General features: G+C 51.1%; 1 protein-coding gene across 4 annotated transcripts in view; it reads right to left on the bottom strand.

Moving 5' to 3' along the window:
- The window catches only part of TF (transferrin), a 642,048-nt gene that overhangs the window by 499,622 nt on the left and 130,082 nt on the right, over nucleotides 1–12,344 (bottom strand). For all 4 annotated transcript variants that reach the window (XM_030215724.1, XM_030215726.1, XM_030215725.1 and 1 more), the window contains exon 4: nucleotides 6,817–7,008. In XM_030215724.1, the coding sequence (XP_030071584.1) occupies nucleotides 6,817–7,008 (192 nt within the window). The remainder of the gene's footprint in view (nucleotides 1–6,816; nucleotides 7,009–12,344) is intronic.

The following is a 12,344-nucleotide window of genomic DNA, read 5'->3' as shown; positions in this document are numbered from 1 at the left end:
TAATGCCATGGCCGCCCTTGATTTGGGCGACGGCAAAAAAGCGGTTAAAGTTAAGCGCCGTTCTTCCCGCGCGGCTCCTTCGTGGAGTGTCGCGCCGGATGCCATCTTGGATGCGCAGCAAGTTTCTCCCCCGCTCTTGCGAGCGCCGGTTGAGGGTGCGTCTAGGGCTGTGGCCCAGGCTGCTGAAGTGCACAGTCTGGGGGGTTTCTCCCCCGAGTTTATTTTGCTGCTGCATCAGGCCTTCCTTATGCAAAACGCTGCCCCTTCTCCCTTGTCCGATAAAGGGGTTGAGGCCCCCGGAAGTAAACGCCCTCGGGTGGATTCCCAGGCCTTAGAGGACTCTGTCTCCTCTGATGTAGATGAGGGCAGCGTATCTGAGTTCTCCCAACGGTCCTTTGGGGATTCCTTGGAGGAGACGGATTCCCGCTCGGATGGAGCGGATGACCCCTCTGCAGCGCGGATCTTTCGCTCAGAGGATTTGCCCAACCTGTTAGTGCAGGCCATGAGCATTTTGAAGATTTCCTCTCCAGAGGACATCTCTCCCTCAGCCCCTGTTGGCTCCGCCATTATGCTGGGGACGAAGCGCCCGCCTAGAACCTTCCACGTGCATGATGCCATGCACACCTTAATTTCGGCTCAATGGGATGTCCCGGAAGCGAGCCTCAAAGTGGCTAGGGCTATGTCCCGCCTCTATCCTTTGCCTGAAAGTGAACGGGAGGCCTTTCTTTGGCCTACCGTGGATTCTTTAATCACTGTGGTGACTAAGAAAACGGCGTTGCCGGTGGAAGGTGGCACGGCCCTAAAGGACGCCCAAGACAGAAGATTGGAGGCGGCCTTAAGGTCGTCCTTCGAGGCGGCTGCCTTAAGTTTGCAGGCCTCAGTTTGCGGCTCCTATGTGGCCAGGGCGTGCCTGACGATTGTGCAGCCGGCTTCCCCCTCGGATCCTTCCTTGAGGGCTGATTGGCCGGCCCTGGAATCGGGCTTGGCTTATTTGGCAGACTTACTGTATGATGTCTTGAGAGCCTCGGCTAAAGGTATGGCTCAGACAGTCTCTGCGCGGTGGTGGCTTTGGCTGAAGCATTGGTCTGCGGACCACGCCTCTAAGTCTCGCCTGGCTAAGTTGCCTTTTAAAGGCAAGCTGCTCTTTGGGGTCGAGCTGGACAAAATTGTGACCGATCTCGGCACGTCTAAGGGCAAGAGGTTACCAGAGGTCAGAGCTCGGGCCAGTGCTCGCCCCGGTAACTCCAGAGGACGGTTTCAGGAAGCTCGTCGGTACCGCCCGGGCAAGTCGGGCTCCTCTGCCCCCTCTTCCTTCAAGAGGAACTTCTCCCCCAAGCAGCATTCCTTTCGCAGAGACCGCCGTCCCGGAGGTGCGCCCTCCGGTCCTCCCCCAGGGTCTCGTACCCAATGACGGGGTCCTGGTCCATGGCCCAGTGCAGATTGGAGGACGCCTGTCCTCGTCTCTGGGCGAGTGGACCAGGGTAACTTCAGACGCTTGGGTGCTGGAAGTCATCAGAGATGGCTACAAGCTAGAGTTCTGCCGACCCTTAAGAGACGGGTTTGTACTCTCTCCCTGCAAGTCTCCGGTCAAAGCTGTGGCAGTGCAGCAGACCTTGGACAATCTGATCCGCCTGGGTGCGGTCGTTCCGGTGCCAGAAAATCAGCTTGGCAAGGGACGTTACTCCATTTACTTTGTGGTACCAAAGAAAGGAGGTTCTGTACGGCCTATCCTCGACCTCAAAGGGGTCAATCGGGCCTTGAAAGTTCGGCACTTTCGCATGGAGACTCTCCGCTCTGTTATAGCGGCAGTGAAGGCAGGGGAGTTCCTGGCATCCTTGGACATCAAGGAAGCGTACTTGCATATTCCCATCTGGCCTCCTCATCAACGCTTTCTGCGTTTTTCGGGTTGGCTACTGCTCCGCGGACCTTCTCCAAAGTAATGGTGGTCATCGCGGCCTTCCTGCGAAAGGAAGGAGTACAAGTCCATCCTTATCTGGACGACTGGTTGATCCGAGCCCCCTCTTATGCAGAGTGCGGCAAAGCTGTGGACCGGGTGATTGCTCTTTTGGGCTCCCTGGGGTGGATCATCAACTGGGAGAAAAGCCAGCTGCGCCCGACTCAGTCCCTGGAGTATCTGGGAGTTCGATTTGACACCCAAGTGGGCAGAGTGTTCCTGCCGGACAATCGGATTGTCAAACTTCAGGCTCAGGTGGACCAGTTCCTAGTAGCCTCTCCGCTTCGGGCTTGGGACTATGTGCAGCTGTTGGGCTCTATGACGGCCACGATGGAAGTAGTGCCCTGGGCCAGGGCTCATATGAGACCACTACAACACTCTCTGCTGCAGCACTGGACTCTAGTGTCGGAGGATTATGCTGTGCGCCTTCCCTTGGACCCAGCAGTGCGCAAGGCGCTGAGCTGGTGGCTGAAGACAGACAAGTTGTCTGCAGGGATGCCTCTTGTGACCCCGGAGTGGATTGTCGTCACGACGGACGCCTCTTTGACGGGCTGGGGAGCCCACTGCTTGGGAAGGACAGCGCAGGGGTTCTGGTCTCCGGCAGAGGCAAAGTGGTCTATCAACCTCCTGGAACTCAGAGCCATTCGGTTGGCGCTTTTGGAGTTCCTCCCGGTACTGGCTTTGAAGCCAGTACGGGTCCTGTCGGACAATGCCACGGCTGTGGCCTATGTCAACCGCTAGGGAGGTACCAAGAGCGCCCCTCTAGCCAAGGAAGCCCTGAATCTATGCCAGTGGGCGGAAGCGAACCTGGAACAGCTGTCAGCGGCCCACATTGCCGGAGTCATGAATGTCAAGGCGGACTTTCTCAGTCGCCATACCTTGGATCCCGGAGAGTGGCTGTTATCGGCTCAGGCGTTCTTGGACATCACAAAGCGCTGGGGCCAGCCGAGCCTAGATCTGATGGCGTCATCGGCCAATTGCCAAGTGCCGCGCTTTTTCAGCAGAGGACGGGACCCTCGATCTCTGGGAGTAGATGCTCTTCTCCAACAGTGGCCGACACAGGAGCTTCTCTATGTGTTCCCGCCCTGGCCCATGTTGGGCAGGGTACTAGACCGGGTGGCAAAGCATCCAGGCCGGATAATCCTGGTGGGTCCGGACTGGCCCAGACGTCCCTGGTATGCGGACTTGATCAGGCTCTCAGTGGACGACCCTCTGCGGCTGCCAGTGGAGCAGGGTCTGTTGCATCAGGGTCCCGTGGTGATGGAGGATCCCTCCCCCTTTGGTCTTACGGCCTGGCTATTGAGCAGCAGCGTCTGAGGAAGAAGGGCTTCTCAGACAAGGTCATCGCCACTATGCTGAGAGCGAGGAAGCGCTCTACTTCTACTGCTTACGCCAGGGTTTGGCGTACTTTTGCAGCGTGGTGTGAAGCAGGCTCACTTTCTCCCTTCACTGCTCCAATTTCTTCAGTGTTGGCGTTCCTGCAAGAAGGTCTGGAGAAAGGCCTGTCGCTCAGTTCCCTTAAAGTCCAGGTAGCGGCTCTGGCTTGCTTCAGGGGCCGCCTGAAGGGTGCTTCCCTGGCTTCGCAGCCAGATGTGGTACGTTTTCTCAAGGGAGTTAATCACCTGCGCCCTCCTCTGCACTCAGTGGTGCCTGCGTGGAATCTCAACCTGGTGCTAAGAGCCTTGCAGAAGCCGCCTTTTGAATACTTGTCGAGGGCTTCTCTGAAAGACCTGACGTTGAAAGCAGTCTTTTTGGTGGCTATCACTTCAGCCAGAAGAGTTTCCGAGCTACAGGCACTCTCATGTCGAGAGCCTTTTCTGCAGTTCACTGAGACAGGAGTGACTATTCGCACAGTGCCTTCCTTCCTGCCCAAGATTGTTTCTCGCTTCCATGTGAATCAGCAGCTCTGTCTCCCTTCCTTTCGTAGGGAGGACTACCCAGAGGAATACTCTGCTCTCAAATATCTGGATGTGAGACGAGTCATCATCAGATACTTGGAAGTGACCAATGATTTCCGGAAATCAGATCATCTGTTTGTCCTGTTTGCAGGTCCTCGTAAGGGTCTGCAGGCTGCTAAGCCTACAGTGGCAAGATGGGTCAAGGAAGCCTTTGCAGCGGCTTATGTGGCCGCGGGGAAGGTGCCGCCTATCCAGCTGAAGGCTCACTCCACTAGAGCTCAGGCGGCCTCGATGGCAGAGGCCGGGTCCGTCTCCTTGGAAGAGATATGCAAGGCGGCAACTTGGGCATCGGCCCATACCTTCTCCAGGCATTACCGCTTGACTGTGGCTGCTCGGGCGGAGGCCCAGTTTGGAGCTTCAGTGTTGCGGTCAGGGATTTCTATGTCCCGCCCTGGGTGAGTACTGCTTCGGTACATCCCACCAGTCTATGGATTGATCAGCATGATGATATGGAAGGTAAAATTATGTATCATACCTGATAATTTTCTTTCCATTAATCATAGCTGATCAATCCATAGCCCCTCCCAGATATCTGTACTGTTTATATTCTGGTTGCATTTCAGGTTCAAGTTTAGTCTTCAGTTCCTGTTCAGGAGGACTTCGTGTTCAAGTTTTTTCAATGGATTCTTCAAGAGTTGAGACGAGTTTGTGTTACAGTGAGCTGCTGCATTCCTCTCCCCTCCGTTTTACGGGGCTGGATTGAGACATAAATTCTGCCGGCGTTCCCTCCCGCTTCGTGCGGCTGTAGGGCAGCTTTGTACCCCGCGGTGTTAGGGTCAGTCAGCTCCTCCCACGGTTGCGGTTGCAGGATAAGCCAGATCCCCCCGCATTGGCGGGGTGGTGTCCCTCCCCCGCTCCGCGGGGATGAGCTGGACGGATTCCCCTCCCCCACTTGTGTGGGGATGAGCTGGGTTAATTCCCCTCCCCCGTTTCGGCGGTGGTGAGCTGGGCAGAGTGTCCCTTTGTGGGTGTAATTCTCTAAGTGCTGAGTCCTGCGGATGGAGCTTGGATATCGACATACTGAGGAGTTTCCGGCAGCACATGACCACATATAGGGAGGCAAAAGGATTGCTCTCTATCTCCACCTGCTGGTAGATGGACACAACCCACCAGTCTATGGATTGATCAGCTATGATTAATGGAAAGAAAATTATCAGGTATGATACATAATTTTACCTTCTCTGAAATTCAGTAATCTACTTACTGAACCTCCTTCCTTACCCATCTGTACACTATTCTCCATCTGATGTCTTCTACAGTATGTTGGTTTTGCAACCAATGATCTACCAGAGGTGCCTGAATAGTGATTCAAGATTTATGCTCAGTCAATCGTGTCTTAATAGAACAAGTACTCTTCCCCATATAGACTAGTTTACAAGGGCACTCTATTACACAGATCATGTTATTAGTGTCATAATTTGTAATATCTCTAGCCCTTAATATCCTCCCCATTCCCGGCACCAACAATTCGGGTCGTACCATCGCTAATCTACACCACTGACATCTCCCACAGCTGAGGTGTTCCCCCCTTCTCCTTCTTTTTATGGGGTTCACGAAATTTATTTGATGCCAGTCATTCTCCCAATGTTTTGCCCCTTGTATAGGATATCATTGGAAATTCCTGAAAACAAGGATAAAGCTGGACTATATACCAGTGGGATTTCATAATATGTACCACCTTCTGACTAGCCTCAGTAAAGGGGAGAACACATGTCAATCTATCCTGTTCTTCTTTTTCACACTCATTCACAAAAGGGGCCATTGGGCATAGTGAGTGGCTTAGGGTAAGGAAAATAACTTGTAATTTCTAATAGGCCACTGCAAGAGAATATGAAGGTATGATTCCTATGTAGTGGTTCCAGTTATATTGGTGATACAATTATAAAGAGTGACACATATCATATGTAACCAAACAACCCTTCTTGTTTCCTGTTAGCCCTGCATGATTGAAATAAATGCAAACAAGTTTGCTGTTTGCAGGGGAAGGGGGAGGGGCAATTATCAAAGCCATCTATCTGGGCAGTGATTTACCTGAGAAAATTATACTGTCTGAGAAACTGCCTTTACTCATGTTTTTGAACAAACATTTGTCCACAGATAATGCAGGTGTAAAGTCTGGTCAATAAATTTCAAAGGGAAACTGTGAGCATAGTTTTCCTTTGAAAATTAGCTACAAAGTCTGTGAATACTTTACAATTGTGAGGCCTCCCTGAAAATTACCACTTTAATTTATTTAGGTACTTTCTTATCCCCAGAGGACTTACACTCTATGGGGGCCAATGTAGTATGCTACACATTAGGATGGTGTCCTAAGCTAGAGTAAAAATTTCAGTGCTATGAGAAAAAGTACAAAAAAAAAATCACAAAATTTTCTATGTGTATGTGTGTGTGTGTTGCAGGGTGGAGTGGGGTAGGGGTTGTTTTAACATTGGCCATTTCAGATTTTGCCTTTTGCATGCCCACTGTGCTATTCTTCAGCACAGTGGTTTTCCTGTTGATTTTTCCACCCTAAAAATTCTTTCCACATCAGGAGTAAGATTAGTGCTGGAAAATCTGGGGTAAATTGCTGAGCTAAAGGATGGAGCAGCTTACTACACTGGCCTCTTTGTTTGTACATGGGGTAATGAAGGGTTAAGTGACTTGCCCAAGACCAGAAGTAAAGTTAGAGACATATACACCCTGGTTTCCCTGGTTCTCAACCTACTGCTCTAACCATTAGACTATTTTTTTACTGGCTGGGCAATGACATTTTAAAATTTAGTTTAGAGGGAATGAAGGTATAGAAAGTCAAGAATTGCAGTCCATCCCTTTTTCTCACCATTTCTCTTTACTTTGTCTCCCTCAATCCCTGTTTTCTCTACCTTTCTAATTATTCCTTCTTTTCACATGCTGTATGATATTTACCTCTCTCAATGGGCTCATTTGATGGCCCTTCCCAGGAAAGGATTCCTTTTGTCTGGAGTAACCCAACTGGTATAATCCAACCTGCTGCCTTGTCGAAACCTGTGTGGCAGGACTTCTTGCCTTTAAGATCACTGAACTTAAAGTTGCTTCCTTTTTTCACCACAGCCACAGCATAATAGCAGGTCTCAGATTCTGGTGACAGGTAGAAAAGAAAGGTAGAAAAGAAAAGTCTAAAGATCCAGATAACTAGAGCAGTGCTCATTTTAACAATTAAGGGGCATTATTCAAAAAGGATATTTTCCACATAATTCCCCGGATTCTATATATTGCGCTGAGATTTCCATGTAGAAATTGAAGCATATTCCATAACAATGCATATAACATGGAGGGGCATAATCGAATCTCTAATGACGGCCCCGTAAAGTGGCGTACCCAACCGTATTATTGAAATATTATGGCCGGCCACCTTTCGTTTCGATAATAAGGTCGGGGCCGGCTAAATCTCAACATTTGGGCTGGCCTTAGAGATGGCCGCCATTGTTTTTCGCCGATAATGGAAACTAATAGTGGCCATCTCAAAACCAGCCAAATCCGAGCCAGCATTTGTAGTGCACTGGTCCCCGTCACATGCCAGGACACCAACCGGGCACCCTAGAGAGCACTGCAGTGGACTTCAGAAATTGATCCCAGGTGCATAGCTCCCTTACCTTGTGTGCTGAGCCCACCCAACCCCCCCCCCCAAACCCACTCCCCACAACTGTACACCACTACCATAGCCCTTAAAGGGTAACGGGGGGCACCTACATGTGGGTACAGTGGGTTTCAGGTGGGTTTTGGAGGGCTCCCATTTACCAGCACAAGTGTAACAGGTAGGGGGGGGGATAGACCTGGGTCCGCCTGCCTGAAGTGCACTGCAGTACCCACTAAAAACTGCTCCAGGGACCTGCCTACTGCTGTGGTGGAGCTGGGTATGACATTTGAGGCTGGCATAGAGGCTGGCAAAAAAATGTTTTTTATTTTTATTTTTTGGGCAGGAGGGAGTTGGTGAGCACTGGGGGAGTAAGGGGAGGTGATCCCCGATTCCCTCCGGTGGTCATCTGGTCAGTTCGGGCACCTTTCCAAGGCTTGGTCGTGAACAAAAAGGGACCAAGTAAAGCTGGCCAAATGCTCGTCAGGACCGGCCTTCTTTTTTCCATTATCGGCCGAGGCTGGCCATCTCTTAACCATGCCCCCATCCCGCCTTCAGTACACGGCCAACATGCCCCCTTGAACTTTGGCCGGCCCTGCGACGGAAAGCAGTTGAAGCCGGCCAAAATCGGCTTTCGAGTATACCGATTTGGCAGGCTTTAGGAGAAGGCCGGCCATCTCCCGATTTGTGTCGGAAGATGGCCTCCCTTCTCCTTGGAAAATAAGCAGGTTAATTAGTTAACAAGCTAATCAGTGCTGATAATTAGATGTTAACAATCAATAATCAGCACTAATTGGAATTAGAATTTCTGCATACTACCCACTAAGCATATTCTGCAACAGGGTATGTACCCTAAAGAAACAGGCAACTTCCTGCTCACCCCAATACCAAAAGACACCAAGAAAAAAACGAACAACATTACTAACTACCGCCCAGTAGCATCTATCCCATTAGTAGTCAAACTAATGGAAGGACTGGTGACCAAACAACTCAATGACTACATACACAAATTCACTATACTACATGAGTCACAATCAGGATTTCGACCCCTACACAGCACCGAAACAGTACTACTCACTCTCCTAAACAAATTCAAGCAGGAAATAGCAATAGGCAAGAGCATTCTCCTCCTTCAATTTGACTTCAAGTACGTTCGACATGGTTAACCATAACATATTGCTAAGACTCCTAGAATACTTTGGAATCAGTGGTGGCACTCTCAATTGGATGGGAAAATTAGGTTCTTACCTCGATAATTTTCTTTCCTTTAGTCACAGCAGATGAATCCATTAACTGATGGGTTCTATCCACCTACCAGCAGGAGGAGATAGAGAACCCTGAAAGCACATGGTGTTCTAAGATGCCCAACCCCCTTTGCCTTCAGTATATGAAATTTCCAAAGCAGAGTGAATAAAAAAGGCAATATAACATAAACTTTCCTCACAGAGAACAAACACCCCAGAACCGGGGCAATAACCAAACAAAGGAGGGACGTTATCAACCTCCCGCAATTAAAACAGCATGTAGAAACTCTGATAGCTTGTCTTCAAGTACTCCTGATGAGACACAATGTCTGTATTCAACATCTGTACAAAAACTAAAGTCAGTCAGGGAGGGACCATGGATTCATCTGCTGTGTCCAAAGGAAAGAAAATTATCGAGGTAAGAACCTAATTTTCCTTTCCTTGTCATCAACAGCAGATGAATCCATTAACTGATGGGATGTACCAAAGCACTCCTTAAGTAGGGTGGAAACAGGCAACTCCACGAGCAAGCACTTGCGCTCCAAAATGCGCATCCTGCCACGCTGCCACATCCAGCCTATAATGCCGCACGAAAGAGAGCTGAGAAGCCCAGGTAGCCGCACGACAGATTTCCTGAAGAGAAAAAACACCCGTTTCAGCCCACGAAGAGGACATTGCTCTCGTAGAGTGCGCTTTAAACGCTTCAGGTAGCGACCGCCCTGAAAGCAGATAAGCCGAAAAAATGAGTTCTTTAAGCCATCGGGCTATAGTGGCCTTAGACGCCGGAAACCCCCGTCGGGGACCTGCCAACAGAACAAATAAATGATCAGAATTCCTAAACTCATTTGACATCTGCAGATACTGCCACAGAGCCCTGCGGACATCCAAAAGGCGCAATTGCCCAAAGGAGTCTGGAAACGCCTCCTTAGAGAAGGAAGGAAGAAAGATGGGCTGGTTCAGGTGAAAAGTTGAAAGCACCTTAGGCAGAAAAGAAGGCACCGTATGAACAATTACCCCAGATTCTGAGAACTGCAGAAAAGGATCCCAACAAGAAAGAGCCTGAAGCTCAGACACTCTTCTAGCCGATGTCATTGCCACTAAAAAAACTGTCTTGAGAGTCACATCCTTCTCAGAAGCCCGTTTAAGAGGCTCAAACAGAGATCGCTGAAGCACCTTCAACACGAGCCCCAGGTTCCAAGCCAAACAAGGTGACCGCAAAGGAGGATGGAGACGAAGCGCCCCTCTGAGAAAACGGAGAATATCCGGATGAGCAGCAAGGGACAATCCGGAGACTTTCCCCCGGAAGTAGGCCAACGCTGCCACTTGAACTCGAAGGGAATTGTAAGCCAGGCCCTTTTGTAGCCCGTCCTGCAAAAAGTCCAGCAAGAGCGAGACTGTCGCCAGAGTCGGCGAGATAGACTTTGGCATACACCACGCCACAAAAGTGCGCCAGATCTGAGCATAAGTCGCAGAGGTAGACCGCGTGCGAGCCTGCAAGAACGTGTCAATAACCTTATTAGAATAGCCCTTGTCCGTCAATTGCGTCCTCTCAAGAGCCACCATAAGAGCAAAGTGGCAAGGATCTTCCATAGTCACCGGACCCTGAACTAACAGGTTCGGAACTCGAGGTAAAGGAAGAGGCACGTTCACCAGCATCCGCCGGAGATCCACGTAACAACGATTGCCTTGGCCAATCCGGGGAGATGAGAATCACCAATCCTCGGTGCAGACGAATCCGAAGTAGAACTCACCCTGTCAAGGGCAAAGGAGGGAACACATACAGGAGGCCCGAGGGCCAAGGTTGAGCCAGAGCATCCAACCTCTCCTTCTGCTGAAAAAGCGAAGGACTTTGGCGTTTATGCTTGATGCCATGAGATCCAAGCCTGGAGTCCCCCATTTGGCATAAATCTGAAGAAAAACTCCATCTACCAGTTCCCATTCCGCCAGGTCAATTTGATGTCTGCTGAGGAAATCAGCTTACACGTTTCTCTGACCGGCTATGTGAGCTGCGGACAGCAGCTCTAGGTGGTGCTCGGCCCAGTCACAGATCTGAGACGCCTCTGCAGCCAGGGCCCTGCACTGAGTGCCGCCCTGGCGACTGATGTAGGCCACTGCTGTCGTGTTGTCCGACAGAACTTGGACAGGAAGACCCTTCAGCGTCCTGTGGAAGGCCAGAAGAGCCTGAAATATCGCTCTCAGTTCCAAGCGATTGATAGTCCACCCCGCTTCCATGGTGGACCACAGACCCTGAGCATAGCCCGAAAGGCTGGCATCCGTTATCACCAGACATCAAAAAGGAAAAGCCAGTGGCATCCCCTGCCGCAGCCTGCTGTCAGAAAGCCATAAATCCATACTGCACTGGGACGCAGAAAGCCACTGTAGTCTGCGTTGGTATTCCTGGGAAATCGGAGACCATTGCTGAAGCAGAGCAAGCTGCAGCGGTCTCATGTGAGCTGTCGCCCAGGGAACCACCTCTATGGTAGCCATCATCGATCTCAGGAGCTGAACAAAGTCCCAAGCTCGAGGGCGAGGCATCCGCAGGAGCAGGCGGACCTGAATCTGAAGCTTGAGCCGCCTGCTGTCGGGAAGAAAAACGAACCCCGAAGCCGTGTCGAACCGGACCCCCAAATACTCGAGAAACTGAGAGGAGGTCAGGTGACTTTTGGGCATATTGACTACCCAGCCCAGAGTCTGAAAAACTGTAACAACTCTGGCTGTGGCAAGTCGACTCTCATCTGCAGAATCCGCTCTGATGAGCCAGTCGTCGATATAAGGGTGAACTCTGATACCCTCTCGCCTAAGAAAGGCAGCCACTACCACCATGACCTTGGAAAAAGTCCGAGGGGTAGTCGCCAGGCCGAAAGGCAAGGCGCGAAACTGGAAATGATGGCTCAATACCGCAAACTGGATAAACCGTTGATGAGGCGGCCAGATGGGAATATGCAAGTAGGCTTCCTTGAGGTCCAGAGACATGAGAAACTCTCCTGGCTGTACCACCGCAATGATGGCGCGCAGGGTTTCCATGTGGAAGTGTCGCACTCCTAAGGCCTCGTTGACTCTGCATAAGTCGAGGATAGGTCTGAATGGCCCGCCTTTTCGAGGCACCACAAAATAGATGGAGTAGCGACCGCAGCCGTGTTCGGCGGGAGGAACCGGAACCACCGCTCCAAGCTTCAGCAACACCTGCAAAGTCTCGTATACTGCCGCCCGCTTGACGGCAGTGCCGCATCGGGACTCCAAAAACGCGTCTCCTACTGGGACGGCAAATTCTAGCCGGTAACCTTCTCTGATCAGATCTAGGACCCACTGATCCGAAGTAATCTTGGTCCACTCCTCAAAAAAGAGGGAGAGACGACCCCCTACTGCGAGAACCGACGAGTGGACCGGCGCACCGTTATTGTGGAGGACGCCCCAGAACTCCTGGATGTTGCCCGGATGTCGCCGCGGGTTTGTCTGAACGAAAGGAGTTCCTCTGCTGGAAACGGGTACGTTGACCAAACCCCACAGAGTGCCCCGGGCGATACCTGCGAGCTTCGTGAAAACGTGGCCTGGAAGAGGAGGGAAAAGAAGGCCTTGGCCTATCCTCAGGCAACCGT

Source organism: Microcaecilia unicolor, chromosome 10, assembly GCF_901765095.1.
Source record: "Microcaecilia unicolor chromosome 10, aMicUni1.1, whole genome shotgun sequence".
NCBI classification, from domain to species: domain Eukaryota; kingdom Metazoa; phylum Chordata; class Amphibia; order Gymnophiona; family Siphonopidae; genus Microcaecilia; species Microcaecilia unicolor.
This window is presented reverse-complemented; position numbering and strand designations above follow the sequence as displayed.